This window comes from Mirounga leonina, unplaced genomic scaffold (assembly GCF_011800145.1).
Source record: "Mirounga leonina isolate KUSES-001 unplaced genomic scaffold, KU_Mleo_1.0 Mir_94, whole genome shotgun sequence".
Classification (NCBI taxonomy): domain Eukaryota; kingdom Metazoa; phylum Chordata; class Mammalia; order Carnivora; family Phocidae; genus Mirounga; species Mirounga leonina.
The window spans coordinates 50,753,307-50,775,046 of record NW_023270855.1 but is presented as its reverse complement, the minus strand read 5'-3'; the positions used below and the strand labels follow the sequence as shown (position 1 = coordinate 50,775,046).

The following is a 21,740-nucleotide window of genomic DNA, read 5'->3' as shown; positions in this document are numbered from 1 at the left end:
GGCGCTGCCAGGCCGACGGCGTCTCCCATCTCCGTGTCCCCCGCGGGGCCTGCCGTCCCGTTCGTTCGTCCTGCCGCCCTGGTGACGTCTAAGCGGAGCGGGGGCTCAGACCGTGACAGCCTCGACCCGGTGAGGGAGAGGGGCCTGGGGCGCTCCCGGCACCCCCTCTCGCGGGCTACCGACCCTCGGTCTGTCTGTCCGGCCAGGGTTCAGCTCCGGAGGGGTCGGGTCCCCTGTGGGTCCGGCGCAGGGAGGGGGAGGGGAGGCAGTGAGCTGGGGCTTGAGAACCGGGCTCCGGGAGGGGAGCGTGGAGAGGGGACCCCGGGCCGGAGAAGCCAAGCGGCAGGTGGTGAGGGTGACGGTGATTGTGCGGTTGTCTTTTTGTGTCAGCGTGTGGTTGTGTAACTGTAATTGTGTGGCTTTGGGGATGCCTGTGTGGTCTGTGTGGTGTATGTGTGACTCTCCTGTGGCTGTCATTGTGGGGCTGGCATCACGGGTGTCACGCTGAGGGTGTGTATGGCTGTGCTGTTGTGACGGCTATCACCGACTGTGCGGGCCGGCTCGGTGGCTGTACGGTTGTGTGCCTATGACTGCCATTGTGTGTTCCTTCTGAGGGTGTGGGGGCCCATTTTTATGTCTCAGTGTGGGGCTCTGATCATGCGCCTTTCTTGTGTGGCTCGGTGTGCAAGTCCGTGTCGTGGTCCATGTATGTGCCCTTGCGTGGCCATGTGGCTGAGCTTGTGGATGACATCGTCTTTCCTGTGAGTGTCGGTGTGGATGAGACAGAGACTGTTAATGTGTGTGGCTGTCACTGAGTGCCTGGTAATTGGGGGTGTGACGCCGTGACCGGTTTATGACCCCCAGTGTGTGTGGTGACTCTTTTTGATGTAACTCGCAGTGTGGTGGCAGCCCTGAGGCTATGTCCCTGATGCGGGTGGGGTGAGTGCTTGTGTGGGGCTGTGTGCGGGGCTGTGAAGTGGATGAAGGACCCCCTCTTGTGTCCCTATGACTGTGTGTGCGTGTGGGGGGGGAGTGGTTTGATCTGCGTGGGTGTCTGTGACAGGCCGTGTGCACCCTGGGCCATGTGTGTGAGTGTGCAGTTGTGTGTAGTGGGTGCTGGGCACCTGTCTGAATGAGCAGGCCTGTCTTGTTCACCACAGGCAAAGTGCCTAGAACCCAGCAGGCACTGGATCCTTGTTGGTGGAATGGACAAGTGCTATACCATGTGTGTGTGTGTGTGTGTGTGGTGTTTGGGCTGGAGGCTGTGGCTGAGTTGTGTACTCTAGGGATGCCAGCATGTGTGATTGTGTCTCTGGAAGGGTGAGGGGCCCTGGCCACATGGGCATCTGAGATCTCTGGTGACCCTCACCCCACATGTCACACTGCAGAGCAAGCTGCGTGGATGGGGCACTGGACCCAGAGTGCCTACCCTCACCTTCCTGGGCCTCAGTTTCCACATCTGTGCAATGGGGTTGACCATCCCTGCCCTGCTGGCCGCCAGGAGCGGCCGTGAGTCTGTGGGTGTGGCGGAGGCCTGTGGGAAGCCATAGGGCCCTTTCACAGGTGAGGTCAGCCTGGGAGAATGGGTCGAGCAGATGTGGCTCTGTTGGCCCCTCAGTGCTGGGGACCGAGGTTAGATTGGGGGAGAGGGGGCTTGTTGGGAGAAGATAACCCCCTCATGACACAGACAGGCAGACAGGCTGGGAGGAGGGGAAAGGGGGAGGCAGCTGGGATAGAAGGAGGGCCTGGCCATCAGCCCAAGAATCAGTCAGGCGCAGCCCATGGGGACAGGAGAGAGAGGCCCCTGTGGGCCATGGGGGAAGGGACTCAGAGGAGGAACCTGGTGGATGTGGGGGACACAGAGCATGGGGTCCATTATAAAGCACATGGGGAAAGAGAATGGGGTCTCCTAAAAACCAGTGGGGGTGAGGACCCTTCTCTGTGGGGGAGGGGTCCCGTTAAGCTGGAGAAGTCTCTTCCAAGGGCTATGGGGAGGTGACCTGTATGGTAAGGAGGAGAGACCCTCCTAAAAAGCTTGGGGTCCGAATCTCCTATGTGGGCTGTTGGGGGAGAAGACCACTATAGAATCTCTGGGATCCCTGGCAGAGGATGAGCTGGGCTGGTTGTGTCAGGGGAGGCCTCCAATGGGCAGAATCCTGGATATTCAGAGTCATGGCCAGAAGGCTCAGTGGGTGGAGCCAGGGCTCCTTTGTAGTAGTTCTGGGGTCTGGGGCCGGGGGGAGGGGGTCATGGTGTAGCCAGAGACTCAGGCGGGTGACCAGAGCCTCCCCCTAGGCCCCACCCTGGCCGTCCCATTCCCTCCCCACCTCCACAGGGCTGGTATTCACCATGGCAGGAGGGAGACCCCAGTCGAAGAGGAGTTTCTCCATCATTCCCTGCTTTGTCTTCGTGGAGGTGAGGAACCCAGTAACTCTCACCCCCCCAGTCCACCCCTCCAGACTCGCTCCCAGACCCTCAGCGGGGAGGAGGGGTGTTCAAAAGTGACACTCCCAGAGTTCCAAGCCCACCCTTACCACAGAACTCTGGGTACCTCACATACCCTCTTGAGCTTCAGTTTCCTTGGCTGTCAAATAGGCATAATCAGAGTCCCTTTCTCCTAGGGCAGTTATGAAGGTAAGATGTATTAATTCACGGAAGAGGTTCAGTATGATGTCCTGCCCCCAGTAACAGTTGTACTTCTGGAAGTTTTATCTTTTCCCCTCTTGGTCTATGTCCCCGGCCCCCACTGACCCCTCTCTCTGGTCTGAGCCCTGGCCCAGTCCTCACTCGCTCTCCCCCATCCTGTCTCCTCTCTCCTTTCCATTCTACTAGTCCCTTCTCTTTCTCTTCTCCTCCTCTGCCCTCCCCTCCCCTCCTGTCTTCTCTTTCTGTTTCTGTCCCTTTGTGTCTCCCAGGCCCCGACCATTCCCAGCTTCTCTCTGTGTCTCCTACCCTTTGTATCTCCCTCAGGCTTGATCTGTCTGTCTCTCCTCCCCATCTCGGTCTCTCTCCATCTCTGTGTCTCTCGGCATGGCCCCAGCTTGGACCTGACCCTGTCTCTTCTCTCTCTGTCTCCCTGCCATGACTGGGTGGCAGTCAGTGCTTCTGGGCATCGTGGTCCTGCTTGCTTACCGCCTGGAGTTCACGGACACCTTCCCCGTACACACCCAGGGGTTCTTCTGCTATGACAATACCTATGCCAAGCCTTACCCAGGGCCTGAGGCTGCCAGCCGAGTGCCTCCTGCACTGATCTATGCCCTGGTCACTGCTGGGCCCACCCTCACGGTGAGACTGGGGGTAGCCTTGGTCAGACCCAGGCGGCAGGAGGGGCAGGTGGAGGTGGGTGGAGGGTTGGATTTGAAGGCCAGGAAGACCCTGCCTTGATCTTGCCCACAGATCCTGCTGGGGGAGCTGGCGCGTGCCTTTTTCCCCGCGCCACCCTCAGCCATCCCCATCATCGGGGAGAGCACCATCGTGTCTGGGGCCTGCTGCCGCTTCAGCCCCCCACTGCGGAGGCTGGTCCGCTTCCTGGGTGAGTGATGTGGCCAGGGGGTCAGCTATGCAAAGGAGATCTGGGCCAGATTCAGCCATAATCATTTTATGGGGAAGAGAGCCTAGAACTGCCATGATGGTGCCTCATGAGGTGAAGAGGGATGTGGCTAAGGCCAGGCACAACAGAGGTTCTAGGCACAATGGTGGGGCCTAATCCAACCATGATGGCAATGGTCAGGGCCCCAGATTGCTACGAGGAGAGTCTCAATGCAGAAGAGGGGGACACAGGCCCAGGCCAAACACCAGTCCACCCCACCCACCCCAAGCAGGAAGATGAGACCCCACTGTGTGGTTCCAGCCACAGTCGGTGGCCATGGTATAGAAGGGCAGAGCTCATCCAAAATGGTGGTCCCTATGACAGAGGGCTGGAGAGATCTAGCTCTGGCTGACTGTTGAGCCAGGAAAAAAGTGATCAACTCAGTAACAGTGAGTCCAGGGCAGGTGTAAAGTGGCCCAGAAATGCCATCAGGCATGGGCCCAATCCTGATGTCATGCTGTTGAGGTGTCCTAGCCCAACTATTTTGGGGTTCCAGGGGAGGACCCGCTCCTGACATGGTAGTAATCCAAGGGGGACAGAAGCAAGAGGCTCAGAGTATCCTCATAGTGGTCCCAAGGGGAGAGAACCTTGGCCCAGCGATAATGGGATATGGCTTTAGGGGGATTCCCAGCTGTGCTTTAATGATGGTCACAGGAACAAGGCGCCCAGATGAGCCATAGGGGCTCACAGGAGGAGGGCCCCTGGGGTATCAGGGGCCCAGCATGAACTCCCTCTCCCACCCCACCGCCAGGGGTCTACTCCTTCGGCCTCTTCACCACCACCATCTTCGCTAATGCGGGGCAGGTGGTGACTGGCAACCCTACGCCGCACTTCCTGTCCGTGTGCCGCCCCAACTACACGGCCCTGGGCTGCCCACCGCCCTCGCCCGACAGGCCAGGACCCGACCGCTTCGTCACCGACCAGGGTGCTTGTGCCGGCAGCCCCAGCCTGGTGGCCGCTGCGCGCCGTGCCTTCCCCTGCAAGGATGCTGCCCTATGCGCCTATGCAGTCACCTACACAGCGGTGAGCCCCAGAATAGAGGCACAAAGATGGGGGGCGGCCAGTGGGCAAGGAGGCCACTCTGGGCTGGAACCTCTGATTCCTTTCCGGGGTAAAGTCACACCCCGGTGCTGGGGCACTGTCCCTGGGGTGGCCCCACTCCTCGGGCCGGCCGGCCAGAGTTCATTGCCGTGTTCTTGACTGCCTCTTTTGGGTCTGGCCACGCCCCCTGGCCCAGGAATGCCACACCCAAAGGAGGCTGTTGGCTCCACCCCGTGGGACCAAACACTGTTCCTGGAGCACTGCACTCCATTCCCTGGAGCCTCGCCATGTCCCCATGATGCTATAGGTCCCTAAATATTGGCTGGGACACTGGGTGGGTGGGCTTTCAACTCGGGTCCCCTGGAGCCTGGGAGGGAGGACCCCTCCCTTTGTCCTTGCCCTTTCTTGATCTGGCCACGTCCCCGACTTGACCCACTGGGACTTCCTCTGTCCCCAGCTTTTCCTTGGTTCCCACCTCCTGTTGCTTTGACTCCTTTATCTAGCGTCCAGGACTAGTTTCTATTCTTGTCAGTGGATCCCTGGGGTTTGGGGATTCCACCTCCTGGAGTTCCCGGACCTGCCCCCTTGGGCCTTGACTCCACCCTCTGGTTCTGAAGCTGTGCACTAACCTAGCAAGGATGTTTCCCAATCTGTGACTGGTCCTGGGGAGACCTGGGCCCCAGACTCCGTCCACTGCTCTTTGGTGCCCTGGCCACGCCCCCATCCCTGCAAGGGCCTGCTGGGAGTTCACGACTCCATCCCTGAACTCCTGTCCCCCTTGCTCTGTTGCCTGGAGCCTCCGGCCCCAATGCCATTCCTAGGGATTCTGGCCACGCCCTCTGGCCCGGAAGGCAGGATCCACTTGGGTTCGGCAGCTGTGCTGCCATGCGTCCCCTGACTGCTCTGGCTCCCACAGATGTACGTGACTCTCGTGTTCCGCGTGAAGGGCTCCCGCCTGGTCAAACCCTCGCTCTGCCTGGCCCTGCTGTGCCCCGCCTTCCTGGTGGGCGTGGTCCGCGTGGCCGAGTACCGCAACCACTGGTCCGACGTGCTGGCGGGCTTCCTGACAGGCGCAGCCATCGCAACTTTTCTGGTGAGCCACCTTGCCAGCCATTCCAGTATGGGAGACCCTCTATCAGCTCTCTGACCCAAGAAGCTGGACCACACGATACTGAAGGGTGTGGACTCTGTGTGACCTTGGGCGAGTCCCTTACCTTACCCTGCCTGGATGTTCTCATCTGTGAAATGGGATGACAGGACCAGGACCAGGGTAAGTAGAGTGAGGTCCTTGCTTTGAGTGCAGAATTTAAAGGGCCACCAAGGCACTCAGTAATCAAGATAAGTAATGTTTTAATGAGATATCTTTAAAAACCAAAATTAATGCGGGGCGCCTGGGTGGCTCAGTTGGTTAAGCGACTGCCTTCGGCTCAGGTCATGATCCTGGAGTCCCTGGATCGAGTCCCGCATCGGGCTCCCTGCTCGGCGGGGAGTCTGCTTCTCCCTCTGACCCTCCTCCCTCTCATGCTCTCTGTCTCTCATTCTCTCTCTCTCAAATAAATAAATAAAATTTAAAAAAAAATTGATGCAAAAACATATGATGTCCAAAATATCAAAAACTTAGAAGACAGGATCAGATCCTGCCTTTGCACCACTCGGCTTTACTTGCCTCACCCTAGTCACGGCGCTTTGGAATAAATAATAATAGTACCTACCTCTTAGTAAGGTGGAAAGAATGGTGCCTGGCACATAAATGTACTGGAAAAATGTTAACTGAATACCTGAGCCTCAGTTTCCTTATCTGAAAAATGGGGATGGTATTTATGCCATTCTTATATTATTGGCTTCAGGCCTCAACATGCCCCTCTCACTCTGTCCCAGGTCACCTGTGTCGTACACAACTTCCAGAGCCGGCGGCCCTCTGGCCGAAGGCTCTCCCCCTGGGAGGACCTGGGCCAAGCCCCCACCATGGACAGCCCCCTCGAAAAGTTAAGTGTTGCCCAGGTAAGGGGGGCCGGGGGTCTGCTCCCGGCTGGAGAGGGTGGTGGGTGGAGGGGGACCAAGGAGGCAGGAAGTCAGGCAAGAGGTGGGGTCTCCAGGCCATGGGGAGGTAGAGGGATTGCTCGTCTCTGTAGACCTTGGTCCTGGGGGACAGTCACACAAAATAGAAGGGTGTGTTATGGTTATGTTGGGCCCTTCTAGTTGTCTTTTCCACTGGCTCTGCCTGATGAGCCCCTCATGGCTGTGGCCAGCGGGGCCCAGGGGGCCGCTAGCCCCTTCCTTCTGCCTCTTTGTCTTAGGAACCTGAAGCCTGCAGGCCGCATTCGACACCGGCACGGCTCACCCCATCCAGTGAGTGTCGAGGGAGTGGGGGGAAAACCGGGGGGACTTCCAGGTCACAGTCACTGCCACAGAGGTCTCGCCTATGCTCTCGTGGCCCCCTCCCAAGCTTTCTGATCCCCTGACCTCTGACCCTGACCCCCAGAGTCGCAGAACTGTGCCCGCCGTGGCCACCTGATCCCCAGCTGCGTGTCCTCCAGGGCTCCAGCCATGTGTTCGTCGCCCCGTGTGCCCCGTCCTCGATTGAGGTCTGAGCCGACGCCCCTGCCCCTGCCCCTACCCCTGCCAGCACCAACCCCCAGCCAGGGCCCCTCACCCTCCTCCCCTGGGCCTGGGGGGCCGGGTGGGGGTGGCGGACGTGGTCGGAAGTTGCTCCTGCCCACGCCCCTGCTTCGGGACCTGTACACCCTTAGTGGACTCTATCCCTCCCCCTTCCACCGGGACAACTTCAGCCCTTACCTGTTTGCCAGCCGTGACCACCTGTTGTGAGGCCCCACCGCCCTCCCAGAATCTGCCAGGTCCCCATTCCTTCCCTGCCACACGTGTGTGTGCGTGTGCCATGTGAGTGCCAGAGCCCTCAGTGCACAAACCAGCCCGGCCTAGGCATTAGAGGCTGGCTGGGAGGACATTTGGGGGGCCCCCTGCCTCTCTTGCCCTCTGGGATACCCAAGTGGGCATAACTGGGAGGGCCCTTGCCCCTAGCATTGCTCTTTTAAGAGCCAAAACCTGACCCCATTGGCCATTGTTCAGCCAATGGGAGCCCCCAGTTCTAAAATTTCTACCTAAAAGGAGTTTACTCCAGCCAATGGGAGCCTCCCCTCATGTCTTTGACATCTCAGGCAAGAGGGTAACTCCAGTTAGTGTTCAGCGTCTGAACAACCAATAGAAGTCCTTGGTTTTCAGAATTTCTAGGATGGGTGGGTATGATTCCAGTCAATGGGGGACCGCCAATGTCTAAGAACGAGCAAGGGAGGAGAGGGAGATGGGGTCATCCCTTGTCATCGGGTCCTCTCTCAGATTCCAGAGAGTCCAGCTAGAGCATGGGGGGCAGGCTCCCCCATGGCAGGGTCCTTGGGGCACCCCTTCCTCTCTCAGGCCCTCCCCCATGTGCAATCCCTCACTCAGTCCCTCCTAACTCCCAACTTATGCAGGGCTTGCCCCAGTTCAGAGGTTTTGGGGTTCAGGGTGCTGTGTCTCCCCTTGTCTGTTCCCAGGTCACTCCAAACCCTCCTGTTATTAGGGCTATGGGAAGGGACTTTTTTTTGCCTTGGAATCTGCCCTTGTTCTTTCCAGTGCCCCCCATCCTGGGCCCCAGCCTCCTGCAGACGTGCCATCATGCGGGGGCATGAGTGGAGCAGAGAGGGCTCCCCTGCCCCAGGCAGCCAAAGGCAGTGGGCAGAGGAGACACTGCCCCCCTTTCCTGCCCCCTCCTTATCTTTAATAAAGACCTGTTTGTAACAGAAGTTTGGCCACCTGCCTTCCTCCTCCCCCAGGTGTTGGGGTGTGGAAGAATTTAATCACTGGTATGTGCGTTTATTGTCACAGTGGATCTGAGAGTGATTATGGAAAAGCAGTGTGGGGTCATTGAGCCAGCGACTTGGATTTAAATCCTGGCTCAGCATTTCCTGGTTGCATGACCTCAGGAAAGTTAACCTCTCTGTTCTGTTGTTTCTTCAGTCCCACAAGCTACATGTAAGGCACACAAACACATGGTGAGGGGCCTCACATGACTCCTCCAGACAGCTAGCCTGTTTCTGACTATGGCCAGGGTGCAGAGGACACAGGGAATAGGACGAGGGCACTAGGAACCTCCATGCCAACCCCCTGGCTGCGTTGATAGGGGCAAGGGTTCTGAATGATATTGTGCTGAGACCCAACCCTTGAGGACCCAATGGAAACCAGGATAGGAAGGGCATGGAGGCACAGACCTCCCCACAGCCCACTGTGGCTCTGGCTTCAGACAGGCCATTCGGGGCATGGAGTCATTCAGGAACCAGCGAAGGGTTATCTGCTCCCCCCCTTCTATTCATTCATTCATTCATTCATTCAACAAACACTATGGATCACCTACTGTGTGCCAGGGGCTGTAGCAGTGAACAGGTCGGACACAAATCTCTGCCTCAGGGAGCTAACATTCTAATATGTGAGAGACAGACAACAAGATAAATAAGCTAGATACAGAGTCACAGTGCCAAATTCCAAAAAGGTCTGAAAACCAAAATTTTTTCATAACCCACTTGTGGCAAAACCTGACCTTTACTGACATAAGGTTATTATACCTTTTATTTATTGAACTTGATGTAAATATTGTTGTTTCATTGCAGATAAAGGAAAGTGTTTGATTTTGAGATGTCATCCCAGGCCCCACTAGGGATGTTATGCAATACATAGTCTTATACCATAGTACTTTTTAAAAATCTGAAAAGTTCTGAATTCCAAACTCTAGGATCAAGGGTTTAGGTCAGGGTTTGGGATCTCTGATATATTAGATATTGATAAGTGATAGGAGAAAATTAAAGCTAGAGAAGACAATGGGACAACTTTAGGATGGGGACACGGTTTGCAATTTAAAGAGGCATGAAGGAGGGAGGAGAGAGCTATGTAAATATGGCAGGGGGGAAGGAACGTTCGAGGCAGAGGGAAGAGCAAGCACGAAAGCCCTGAGGTGGGAACCAGTCTGCTGTGTTCAGGGAACAGTGAGGAGGCCTGTGTGGCTCAGGTGAGCCAGGGAAGAGGCAGATAGAGGGAGAGGAGGTGGCATAGGTGGTGGGGCTGATTGTGGGCCATGGGAAATGATATGAGAGCATGAGAGGGCTTAAGGCAGAGGAGGGATAGAATCACGGAGCCCCCTTCTTCACCAAACAGAGCTCCTATTTCCAGGGATCGCACCCCTGAGAGCCATGGTTCCTTCTGTCCCACAGCTACCTCCATGCGGGCCAGGACAGAAGCAAAACTTCAGCACAGCGGACAGCACTCCAGGCAAACCAGCTGGCGCTGTCCGCGGTTCTGAAATTAAGTGCTGGCCAAGAAAGGGTAAAGTGGGGATTGCCAGACACAAAGAAGCGTTCGGGCCTGCTAGAGAGGGTGGAGACAGCTGGTCTCGCTGTGTCCACACCCTCATCCCAGGATGGATAATTTTAGGTATAAAATCCAGACTAGGGCATATGTACATATTCAAAAGATTCCTCAACATGCCCCCGTAGGTCCCACAGAATTTCTAACTCAACTAAAACCGAGTTCTGGTTTATAATGTAAGTAAGACCACAACCATCCTCTGCTCAAAGCCTCTTGTGGCTGGCTCCCCATGCATGCTGGTAAAAGCCAAAGTTCTCCCAGTGCCTCAGAGCCTTTGCACTTAGAGGTGCCACCGCTTGGAATGCTCTTCCGCACCCCGCCTCCCCCCCTCCCCCCATATACATGGTTCACTCCCTCACCTCCTTCAGGCCTTTATTCAAATGTCACCTTCTCAGTGAAGCCTCCCCCTTCCACTCTATTTCAAATTGCAAAATCAAACAACTGGTCTTTCCAGCTCTTGTTTACCCTGTGCAAATTTTTTTGGCATACACTTGTCATCCACTCACAGACTACTTAAACTCCTCGTTATGCTTAGTGGCCATTATCTTCTCCCTCACTAGGATGTCAGCTCCACAAGGACAGAGACTTAGTTGTCTTTTTTTTTTAAAGATTTTATTTATTTATTCATTTATTTGAGAGAGAGAGCATGAATGGGGAGAAGGGGCAAAGAGAGGGAGAAGCAGACTCCTTGCTGAGTAGGGAGCCTGACGCAGGGCTTGATCCCAGGACCTCGAGATCACGACCTGAGCCGAAGGCAGATGCTCAACTGACTAAGCCACTCTTAATTGTCTTTTCACTGCTGAAGCCCTGGTGCCTAGAACAGTGCCTGGCACTAGGTGCTCAATAAAATTTTATTAAATGAATGAATTAATCACTTGATGCTGAAATATGAGGGAGAAACACAGACTGACTCTGGGCTGTCCACTCCCCTGTCCCTTCACACTTTGGTCCTCCCTCCTCCTGGGAGCTTCTTTACAGTAAGGGTCCCTCCACCAGGACATGAAGACAGGCATCTGAGAAGTGAGAGAAAGAAGTACTATGTGTACAAGAAATATGCCAAACATTTGCATCTCTGCCAACGTACTCAGTCTACATTTACAAGCACCTGCTGTGTTCTGGGTGCTGTTCTAGGAAGTGGGGGCCGAGCAATGAACAAAAGAAAGAACCTCCCTGGTGGAGTTGACATTCTAGTGACAAGAGAGGCAATAAGTAGATAACATTGGAAATGATAAGTTATTTGAAAAGAAAGATGGATAAAGAGTGTAGGGCATGCATTTTTACACAGGTGACCAGGGAAAGCCTCTCTGAGTAGGTGATATTTGACCAAGACCTTAATGGAGTGGGTGTGAGCCACAGGGATATTTGGGAGCTGAGTGCTCTCAGCAAGGGAATACGGAGTGCAGTGGGGCTGTGTTCGGCATGCTCCCGTGTATGTATGTAACTGCACGACTATGTGATACTGTGTGTCACCCAGTATGTCACTACTGGGTGCTTGTGCATTTGGAGGGTTGCAAAGTGAGGTGAATCATGGGTTGTGCATCTGTTGGGGGGGGGGGTTTGAGGTGGTACGTTTGACAAGGAGTGTAACAGTGTGCTTCGTGTGTTTGTGTGTAGAAAGAGCTGCAGGCACATTAACTGAAATGAAATGTATCTATGTGTGTGCACGTGTGTGTGTGTGTGTAATAGCAATAGTATGGTTGTATCAGAGTGTGTTTTAGTGTGTGTGCAAGGGAAATGGTGTGGGGACATAAATGTGGGAGAAAGTGTATGGGATGGTTTGTGTCAGGATAGGGCTATGAACATGTGGGTGATGGGGGTTCTGGAAGTAGAATATATGCAGAGATGCCATGGTGTGTGTATGTGTGTGTGTGTGTGAGCGCGTGTGTGTAGAGGGGTGTGGAGGTGACTGGCTGTGTGGGTGGGTGTATTGGGGGATGCTGTGGATCTGTTTTCTGGCCCCAGAGGGAGAGAAAAAGCCCAGGAAATATCAGTTCCGCCCCGCCCCTGGGTCTCCTGGCAACAGCACCACTTTGAAGTTACCAGGAGACAGAGTTGCCAGGGCAACAGGGGTGAGTGGCAGCTGTGGGGCGAAGTCTGGGTGAGGAGACCCAGCCAGCCATCACTTAGCCACTTATCTTGTTCCCCCTCCTTTCCCAGTTTCTCATCAATCCTACCTTCCTTTCTTCATTCATTCGTTTAACAAGCATATATTGAGAATTTACAATGATCCAGTCACTGTTCTGGGCGCTGGAGACACCTAAGTGAACAAGACAATGTCTCTGCCTTGGCTGTCCCTTAGTCTCCCACCCCGTGTGCGTCTTTGTCTCTCCTGGCACCTTCTTTGGTCTATGGTCATGCCCGCCCCCTCACCTCAAGAAAACCCAAGGAGCCCCCAGGACAAAGAGGAAGTCAGCTGAGACTCCTCTTCTCACAGATTCTCAGAGATGGCTGCTGCTTTTTGCCCACGAATGTTTCTGAGCCTGCAGCCTCCAACACAAGCTTGTGCCAATACTAAGGTGCGGAGAAAGAAGCACACAAGCTCCTCCATCACTCACCTTCTCAGCTGTCATTGGGTGACATCAGCAGAAACACACACAGACACTTTCATCATAATATTCCTCTGATCATGAGCTCCATTTTACAGGTGAGCAGACTGAGGCTAGGAGACTTTAAGTAATGTGTCAGTGATTAGGACCTGTTTCCTTCAACTCGCGATCCTTATATTTGTCTGATTAGCTGATTAGTTCACAATAATAATATTCGTGCTGCTTTCCTAAGCCAACTTGCGCAAAGGAAGGGCCTTTTCTCCCTCAAACGCCTCCATTCCTGCTCCCTCAAACTTAAGTTATTTGCCCCTTCACCGGGGGGAGGAGCTAGTAAAGGCCAATCTAACTTTGATGGCAGATCCATGAACCAATGGAGAAGCTAATGCATTGTAACCAATGAGACCTCGGCTTGGGCGGGATTAAGGGCAGGAACGGGCCGCTGATTGGACAGAAGTATGTTGCGAATGGCGGAGGTGCTGAGGCGGGTGCTAAACCTGGGCAGCTCGGCAGAGTCCGAGGAGGAGAACACGGCTGAAGCTGGACCGCCCTTGCTGCTCCTCGGCGGTCCAGGGTCTGGAAAGACGGCGCTGCTATTCGCGGCGGCCCTGGAAGCGGCAGGAGAGGGCCGAGGCCCCGTCCTCTTCCTCACCCGGAGGCCTCTTCAAAGCCTGCCCCGCGGGAGAGGAGCAGCGCTCGACCCCCTGCGGCTACAGGTAACCGAGGGATGGGACCGAAGGCGGACTAGTTAGTACCTGAGTCTGTTGAGGATTGAGTGACAGGTAGACAGGCCAATGGAGGGGACGGAGGGAGAGCGAGCCGGAGCGGCCATTGTGGGGCGGACTCATTAATTAGCGGAGGGTGGGGGCGGGACCATAGGAAGCTTTGTTACGATTGGGAAACTGTCCCGGGGGGCGGAGTTAGCGAGAGGAGACGCCCCAAAGGTGGAGTCAAGGGGTGGGTAAGAGGTGGGGCTAAACCAGCGTCTTGTTTGGACACCGGCTTTTCTTTCGGGACCAATCAGTAGGTCCCACTGAGAACCTACCTACCAGCGGGTTTTCCGTGGAAAGATTGACTTAGAGACCTGGCGAAAAAACTTACCTGTTCTCAGCTAATAGGGGCAGTGGTAAATGCAGGATAAAAAACAGAAGGTGGGGGTGCCTGGCTGGCTCAGTTGGTAGAGCATGCGACTCTTAATCTCAGGTTTTTAAGTTCCATCCCCACCCACCTTCGGTGTAGAGATTACTTAAAAATAAAATATTTTTATATAAAAAAAGGGGAGGTGGGTACTAGTAGAAGAGTATTCGACCACTCTGAGCGGCTTCACTCTGGAACCAGTTGAGGCCTGAGAGCCTAGTGCAGGAAAGTATACAGGGCAGCAGGGCAGCTAAAGCTGGGAGCCTGGCTTCCTGAGCTGAATCTGGTCTTTTCCTTTTTTCCTCCCTCTAGAAGATCCGCTTTCAGTACCCACCGTCAACCCATGAACTCCTTCAGCTTCTGTGCTCTGCCCATGAGGCCCGAGGCCCAACGCCCTCCCTCGTGCTGCTGGATGGCCTGGAGGAGTACCTAGTGGAAGACTGGGGGCCCCAGGAAGCGGCTTACTTGGCTGCCCTGCTTCTAGACACAGCTGCCCACTTCAGCCACCAGATTGGGCCTGGCCAGGGCTGTGGGCTCATTGTGGCCCTCCAGATCCGGGAAGAGGGAGACAGTGGGGATGCCCTGCAGCTGTCGCTGCTCCAGCGGTATTTCCCTGCCCAGTGCTGGCTGCAGGTGGATGCACCAGGCCCCGGACAACGCTGCCTCCGAGCCTGCCTGGATCCAGGTGGGCTGGGCCCTAGAGCAGAGTGGTGGGTGGCTTTCCAACCAGATGGAGAGATGACAATCACGCCATGGCCTGCCCAGGCTGGTAACCCCAGCTCAGACAAAGGTTCAAGTTCTGAAGGCCAGCCTTGAGTTTTGGTGTGTGACAGTCTCTCTGCCTCAGTTTCCCATGGCTGGAATACTTACTTCAGGAACACGTGCAAGTTCAAAGACCTAAAGAATCTAAAGTGCTTTTTCTTTTTTGAAAAATAGCATTATCATGTACCTTTTATGCCCAATCAACATATTGTTTTGTTGTTTTGAACTTTATAAAAAGTTTCATGATAAATGTAATCTTCTGAGACTTCCTTCTTCTCCCACTCAACATTGTTATTAAGATTAAGCCAGGGGCACCGGAGTGGCTCAGTGGGTTAAGTGTCTGACTTCAGCTCAGGTCATGATCTCCAGGTCCTGGCATCAAGCCATGGGTCAGGCTCCCCTGCTGAGTGGGGAGTCTGCTTGTCCCTCTCCCTCTGCCTACAACCCCCCCCCCCCCCCGCCTGCCTGGCTCCGGCTCGTGCTCTCTCTCTCTCTCAAATAACTAAATAAAATCTTAAAAAAGAAAAGATTAGGCCATATTGTTTAGTTCAGTCCTTTTTCCCTACTGCATATAATTCCATGGGTGACTATACCCCCATTTTATTCATCAGATTGACTTATTTACTGCTTATGAACATTCTTGCACACATATCCTGGTTCATGTCTGTGAGGCCTTTTAGGGTATATACCTCGAAGTGGAATTGGTAGAGTAGGTCTGCATATGTTCATCTTTCGTCGGTTATGTCAAACTTACAAAAAGTGGTTAAACCAGAACTCCCAATGAGCCACCTGATGACACTGGTCACATCAGAGTACTTTCTTAGAACAGGGCCTGATTTAAAACAAAGCCTTATGAAACAGTGTCATCATTATTAGTGGCAGAGGCTAGCTAGAGGCTCATTCAACAACCTTCCTCTCCCGGGGTGTACAGCTAAACTACATTTCCCCCCAGCTGTCTGTGGTTCTAGCTGGGGTCCTGTGACTATTTCTGGCCAATGGGATTTGTGAAGAAGAGATGATTACTACTTCTTAGGCTAACTCCCTAAAATGGCCCACCAAATCTTGTGCTGTTTGTTTTGCTTATTGGTTGGCAAGACGCAGAGGACCCATCTAAAGACCTCAGGGTGGCCCCAGGGGATGGGGAAGCTACAGACCAGAAGGGTCGGGGCTTCTGACTCATCCCAGAGATGACTGCTCACCTAGAGGTTTGCACTGAAATACGAGAGAGAAAGCATATTCATGTGTAAAGCCACTCATATTTAGGGGTTGTTTGTTACGGCACCTAGTATAACATATACTGACCAATTAGGTTTATTATGATTATTATTCAGGTTGCCAGATCCAGAATTTCAGACGGAGCTCAAGGCCTTTTTCTGCTGCCCCTATGGCCTGGGCCCAGGGAAAGATGGGGTTTACAGGATGTTTGTAGAAGTCATGATAGGAAAAAAAATACACACACATTCATGCATACACACACAACTCTACATTTTAAAATACTGCAAGGATGGGACTGAGCAGGATGGACTGGGCAGAAAGCCGAGGTTAGCAATGCCCCTAGTCCTGAGGGAAGGCCTCACCAGCCCTGCTCAATAAGTCTTAGGCCTGGACTAGCACTTGAGGTCATGCTGGATCTCCAAACATCTGAGGGCTGGAGTCCTAGGAGCAGGCCACATAGCTGGGAGGTGAAGGCTCAGGGGCTGGGATGAGGCTGTTCTCATAAGGGTTCGAGAAGGGGCCATTCGATGAGTCCCCCTGGGCTCCCTGGGAGCCCCCTGAGCTGTAGTCAGTTGAGATGCCAGAGTCAGACACCATGAGGTACAGGTACTTTATGTGGGGTGGGGTGGGGGGCAGCTCAGGGGGCAGTGCCCTTGGGCGCAAGAGCTGGGAGCTGGGATCCAGGATGGTATACTCAAAGCTGGTAGCCAAGGCCCCCTCTGGCCCAGGCTTCAGGGACAAAGCAGATGAGTAGGAGGATGCTTCTGAGCCTTTATCCATGGCTACTATGTCCAAACCGCCATCAGGCCGTGGGAGATCCTCACTGGGTGGGTTCCGGGGCAGCAACCACTTGTCCAGCACCAGGTAGGTGTCCTGGGTATGTTCACTGCCCACTGGCTCCAGCAGGGGTCCCTCATCCTCTGCCCCTGGCTCCACCGCCTGTGTCGCCCCCCAGCAGCGCTCAGAGAGGACTTCCAGGGGGGCGGGTGGGTCCTCTGCAAAGGGAGTGCAGGGGCTCCACCAAAGACAGCCCTCATTCTGGTAGAGCCACAGCTGGGGAAACAGCACCAGCCTGCTCAGAGACCTGGGGTTCAGCCGTAGGAGCAGGGAAGCCCCAGGCCCTGAGGAGACAACCATGCCACCTACCTGGAAGTTACCCTTGTGGGTGGTGAAGAGGCCCTCAAACTCACTCTCAGGGCTTGGGATGCCAGGCCAGATCTTCTGCTTCAGAGTCCTGGTGAAGCCAAAAGAACCAAGAACATGGGTATGTGTCACTGAATACCCACCACTACCCTGTTAGGAGCAGTCACAAGGGCACAGATAGTCCTGGCCCCTTGTGACCACAGTGGAGGCAGAAGAATGCATAGGGGCAGAGGAACAGAGGCTCTGGCTTGCACCTGCAAAGGTCTATAGGTGGGTGACTGGAACAGGGTTTTGAAGGATGCATAGGGGTTCAGCATGCACTGTTGTTACTTCCCTTCTCACTCCTTTCCATAATATTCCCCCAATGTACTCAGAATAAAATTCAAACTCCTCCCCACAGCCCTGCAGACAGCCTGGCATGTTCTGACCCCCTGTCACCTCCCTCACCTCATCATTTAACCACTCTCTCCTAACACATTCTGCTCTAGCCAGAGAGCCCTTCTTGGCAGCTGCTTCAATGTTCCAAGCTCATTCCCACCTCAGGGCTTTTGCACTTGCTGTTTCTTTTCAATTTTCATGTGACTGCCTTCTTCCAACCTTCAGGTTTCCATTCTGATGTCACCTCCCAGAGGTCTTTCCTGATCATCCTGTCATGTCCCCAGGCCCCACTTGTTTCTGTGATATCACAATGCATAATCAAATATCTGTTGGTTCCCTTGTTATTTGACTCAACTATGAGATCCACAAGGTGAGGGACATGTTTGTTTTCCACTTTCTCCCCAGTGCTTAGCACACAGTTGGCACTCCATATGTATTTTTCAACCAAGTAAATAAACAAGGCCTTGAAAGACACCTAGGAGACTGCTTGGCAGACAAGGCAGGAAGGGCATTCCGGGCAGACAGAATAGCATGTGCCTAGGCTTGAGGGTGTGAAACCACATGTTATGTGCTGGGAATTCCAAAAACCTCAGGATGGCTGGTCCTACCGTAAAGAATCTAAGGAGCTTCACCACAGAGGCAGGAGGCACTCAGGGTGTTAAATCTTTCCATTAAGCCCATCCAGGGATTTTACAAAAGTGGATAAAATTGGGAAAAGGAACGAGCAAAGGAATTCAAGAAGGAGCAGCCACTGAGGTTGAAGGAAAACCAGGTTAATGTTCCCAGGGAATTTTAACTAAGGGTCTGGGTCTGGTCTGGCTTGCTCCAGCCCTGCCACTGACCCCTCACTGTGTGTCCCTGGGCAAATGCCTGCCTGTCTCTGAGCCTAGCTTTCCACAGCAAAAGAACGGTGGGGAGGAGTCTGGGCTAGGTGCCCGAATGGGGCGCTCACCTGCGGTGGGAGAGCAGGGCGAGCACGGCCAGCAGTATCAGGATGAGCACGAGGATGAGGGAGAGCGTCAGGATGAGGGGGTCCAAGTCTGAGGAGCAGGAAGTCAGGGTGGTGGGAATGCCCCATGTTCCGCCCTAGCCCCTCCTACGCCCCTACCTGGGGCCTCACCACTAGCTGTCAGCAGCGACGCAGGCTCGGACCAGGCGCTCCAGAAGCCACCGAAGCTCGGCTCGGCCATACGCGCGCGTACCATGAAGGTGTAACGCGTTCCGCCCCGAAGGTTGCTCAGCACGCACTCAGTGCGGCCATCCAGGATCTCCACCTGGGGGCGGGGCCTGGGTGAGAGGCGTGGCCAGAGGGGGCGGGGCGAGCAAAGAAAAGCCTGGGGGGCGGCACTGAGCCAATCAAAGAAAGGAAGGACAGCTTCCCAAGCGCTGCCGTGAGGTGGAAGGGCACTGAAAGCAAGAAGCGGCTTCCAGGAAGGCTCGGGGCCAATCAGGACGGGGCCCCAGGGAGCAGAGGGCGGACTCGGGCTATTTAGGGGCGGGGCCAGAGCCCAGCGGGTCGGGACCTTGAAGGGGTCTAGTATTTGGGACACTGGGGTAAGTGGGATTGGGTCCAGGTGGGCTGGGGAGGCACTGGGAAAGAAGACATGTCAGTGGGCGTGGAGGTGTCTCGGGCAGGGAGATGACGGGCGTCAGAGGCGGGGCCTGGAGGGGCGCGGCCAGGGGGCGGGGCCGCGGTGACCATCTGGGCGGGGTTTGGAGGGAGGAGGCGGGGCTGTCCACCATGGAGCCTTTGGGGCTGGCGGTAGAGGCAGCCTCACCTTCTGTGCGCCCCCCGCGACGTTGCCAGAGGAGATGTTCACTTCGTAGCGGATGAGGCTGGCCACGGGGGCCCCGGGAGGCGGGAGCCAACGCAGTACCACGTGGCCGCCCTCGTCGGCCCGCCGCGCCAGCAGCCCCGCTGGGGGGTCCAGGAGCACTGAGGGGAGGGGTTGATCAGGCGGGCGGTGACCGTGACTCCCTCACCCGACAAGGTCCCCATTCCCTGCGCACTTACCTACTTCGTTGATGTGGATGATACGGTGGTAGCGTGGAGCGCCCGAGGATACCGCTGTGACGCGCAACTCTAAGGGCACGAAGCTCGACGTGTCGGCCGTGGGCAGCGAGCACCAGAAACGCACAGCGCCGCGAGCCGTGGGCGCCTGGTGCAGGCTGCATGGCTTCCATGGCTCACCCCTGTGCGCCAAGGGGCCAGAGAGGCGAGGGGGCAAGTTGGGGGTGGGGGTGCGACAGGTTGTTATTGCCTGGACCGTGGGCGCATTTTGGGCACCACCACCAAGGGGCGTCCCAGCCCCGACGCACGCGACGCCTTAGTCCTATCGGAGGGGTGCCGTCCCTGCCCTACAGTTTGGGATCGCCCTCCAACAGAGATCGCGGGAGTGTTCCAACCCCAGCCACTAGGGGGCCGTGTCAGCCCTGACCCCGCGGGCTTCCCACCAGTGACCAGCTGGGCAGGTGCCCTCCGGCCCCGATCCCAGCAGATGTCCCAAAGCGTGAGCTCCGGGGCGAGCTCTGTCCTGCCCACCCGCCCCGTCCTCAGAGCGTGGGGGCGCTCCACCTGCCCCGCTGCACTCACTCGAGCTGGTAGAAGAAGCTGTAGTTGTCGGGGCCGACCCCGGCGCTTGCCGCTTCCTCCCAGAAACACACCAGGTCCTCCAACCGTTCGGTGAAGCACAGGAGCTCTTCGGGCCCGCGGGCAGCCAGCAGGGCCGCTGCGGGTGGGAACAAGGGGAGGGGGTCGGGGGAACCCTGTCTTAGGGCCACCGCGTCCTCCCCCCTCCCTCCTGCCGCCTGTGCCAACCGATAAGAAAAAAGCCCCGCCTCGCTCTCCACCCCAAGCGGGGCCCCTCGAAGGGTCCCCAGAGGTGGTGCCCCCCGAACTCCCAAGCACAGGTTGCTCGCCTTACTGTTCCCACACACATCCCCGCCCACCGCACAACGCGCGGGACTGCGCGCACCTAGCCAGGCCTCCGCCTCCCGCTGCCGGCCCCGCCCCAGGCCAGGACAGGCGTGCCGCTGGATGTGTGCGGAGGTGGCGGGCTCCCCTATCGGCCCCGGCAGGCTGCCAGCGGCCCGATAACGCCAACCGTGGCCCCCTCCCCCGCCCCTCCCCTCAAGCTGGCAGGCCGAGGGATCTGGCGCCCGCATACAAACCATGTTTACAGTCGCCAGCGGCCCCGGGCCCTCTGCCTCGACCCGGGCTTTGTCCTCCCTCCCTCCAGTGAAGGGTCGGCTAGGTCCCTCTCTCCTCAGGGACTCTAGACGTCGAGACCTAGACCCAGCACCGCCCCTGTCCCATTAGGATATATCATGTCCCAGTCTCCCTGGAAAGATAAAACGGGAACCTTATGTCCCCCTCCAGACCCAGTCTGGAGTCTTAGAACCCAGTATGCTACACCAGGTCCCAGTCCAAGAGATTCAGAGACCAGCTTGGCCCTGAGGACCTAAACTGGAGGTTCGGAACCCGATATGGCCCCCAGGACCCAGGCTGGGAGTTCAGGCCTGAGCTTTGCCCCCAGGACCTGGTGCGGGGGTCCCACACCGATCCACCCTTACCTTTACTTTCAAACTTGGGGTCCAGGGGTTTGGGTGGGGAAGCCCAGGCGGCCCCAGCGAGCAAGAGACAGAGAGAGCGGACTCCAGGCCAGAGGTACGCCCAGAGGTGATCCATGATGCAACCCCCCGCGACGGGGGGCCCAGGGCCCCTGCCCCCCTTCCGCCCCTGGCACAATCCACAGCTGGGTCAGCAGCTGCCTCCGCCGGACACAGCTGACCAGGCCCTTCCCGGCCAGGCGCCTCCAAGTGGCAGCTCCCCCGAGGGGGCGGGACCACACGCAGCCTGGGCTGAGATAAGCGGGAGGAGGCCGCCCTGCTGGTCCCGCGGGAGGCCCCAGGGGCCCTCAGGCCCCCCACCCCACCCCGCGGCCACTTGGGGGTCAGGAACAGTGCCGGTTTCCGCGGCAGACACACTCTCTTACTGTGTGACCCTGGGCAGGTGACTTATCTGAGCTTCAGCCTTCTTGTCTGTAAAACCCGGCTTGGCACATAGCAAACATTCCCAAAATGTAAGATACTGGTATTATCGTGCTAATCAACATCTCTTCCCAGTCTGGGTGGGAATAAATAATCATAAGAGTGACTGGCGGTTGAGTGTTTGCACGGTGGTAGGCAGTGTGGCCAGACAGTATGTACCATATGATCCTGTATTGGTAAAATAACATACATTCTGGAGGTTGAGATTTGTGATTTCTTTGGAAAAGTTTTACTCTTGGGATATTTTTACTGTTGGGATTTTATTTTACGAGGAATGGGCAGCTCTTTTATTTTTTTTTAAGATTTTACTTATTTATTTGAGAGAGAATGAGATAGAGAGAGAGCGCACGAGAGGGGGGAGGGCCAATGGGAGAAGCAGACTTCCCGCCGAGCAAGGAGCCCGATGCGGGACTCGATCCCGGGACTCGATCCCGGGACTCCAGGATCACGACCCGAGCCGAAGGCAGTCG

The 21,740-nt window shown here is 56.0% G+C and overlaps 3 protein-coding genes across 6 annotated transcripts; 2 read left to right on the top strand and 1 right to left on the bottom strand.

The window, feature by feature from the left end:
• Positions 1–76: 76 nt before the first annotated feature.
• Positions 77–8,428, top strand: PLPPR2 (phospholipid phosphatase related 2). 4 transcript variants are annotated; one of them, XM_034997297.1, is made up of 9 exons: positions 77–129; positions 2,296–2,415; positions 3,172–3,285; positions 3,397–3,532; positions 4,341–4,612; positions 5,547–5,723; positions 6,509–6,631; positions 6,928–6,979; positions 7,113–8,388. In XM_034997297.1, the coding sequence occupies exons 2-9, from the start codon at positions 2,350–2,352 to the stop codon at positions 7,454–7,456; spliced, it is 1,284 nt and encodes a 427-aa protein (XP_034853188.1). In that variant the 5' UTR covers positions 77–129; positions 2,296–2,349; the 3' UTR covers positions 7,457–8,388. The 4 variants fall into 4 exon arrangements, with proteins under 4 accessions (XP_034853188.1, XP_034853186.1, XP_034853189.1 ...); XM_034997295.1 differs by having other exon boundaries at positions 3,097–3,285; XM_034997298.1 differs by having other exon boundaries at positions 3,097–3,285; positions 6,509–6,615; positions 7,113–7,197.
• A 4,603-nt stretch (positions 8,429–13,031) lies between these two features.
• On the top strand, positions 13,032–14,749 carry SWSAP1 (SWIM-type zinc finger 7 associated protein 1). Its single transcript, XM_034997293.1, has 2 exons — positions 13,032–13,301; positions 14,035–14,749. Exons 1-2 carry the CDS (start codon positions 13,044–13,046, stop codon positions 14,536–14,538), a joined length of 762 nt encoding a protein of 253 aa, XP_034853184.1. The 5' UTR covers positions 13,032–13,043; the 3' UTR covers positions 14,539–14,749.
• A 1,027-nt stretch (positions 14,750–15,776) lies between these two features.
• Positions 15,777–21,043, bottom strand: EPOR (erythropoietin receptor). Its single transcript, XM_034996934.1, has 8 exons — positions 20,794–21,043; positions 19,814–19,949; positions 19,235–19,413; positions 18,999–19,156; positions 18,341–18,494; positions 18,173–18,260; positions 16,846–16,933; positions 15,777–16,752 (listed from the first exon to the last, which is right to left on the bottom strand). Exons 1-8 carry the CDS (start codon positions 20,906–20,908, stop codon positions 16,141–16,143), a joined length of 1,530 nt encoding a protein of 509 aa, XP_034852825.1. The 5' UTR covers positions 20,909–21,043; the 3' UTR covers positions 15,777–16,140.
• Positions 21,044–21,740: the final 697 nt, after the last annotated feature.

Excerpts from the sequence above, each read along its gene's own strand:
- SWSAP1 (XM_034997293.1), top strand. The coding sequence starts at position 13,044 with ATGTTGCGAATGGCGGAGGTGCTGAGGCGGGTGCTAAACCTGGGCAGC. Across the intron at positions 13,302-14,034 it reads TCGACCCCCTGCGGCTACAG|AAGATCCGCTTTCAGTACCC; the intron begins GTAACCGAGGGA and ends TCCTCCCTCTAG.
- PLPPR2 (XM_034997294.1), top strand. The coding sequence starts at position 1,467 with ATGGGGTTGACCATCCCTGCCCTGCTGGCCGCCAGGAGCGGCC. Across the intron at positions 5,724-6,508 it reads CAGCCATCGCAACTTTTCTG|GTCACCTGTGTCGTACACAA; the intron begins GTGAGCCACCTT and ends ACTCTGTCCCAG. Across the intron at positions 6,980-7,112 it reads GGCACGGCTCACCCCATCCA|AGTCGCAGAACTGTGCCCGC; the intron begins GTGAGTGTCGAG and ends CCTGACCCCCAG.
- EPOR (XM_034996934.1), bottom strand. The coding sequence starts at position 20,908 with ATGGATCACCTCTGGGCGTACCTCTGGCCTGGAGTCCGCTCTCTCTGT. Across the intron at positions 18,495-18,998 it reads TCGCGGGGGGCGCACAGAAG|GTGGAGATCCTGGATGGCCG; the intron begins GTGAGGCTGCCT and ends CCCCGCCCCCAG. Across the intron at positions 16,934-18,172 it reads GCCCTGCTCTCCCACCGCAG|GACTCTGAAGCAGAAGATCT; the intron begins GTGAGCGCCCCA and ends TGGCTTCACCAG.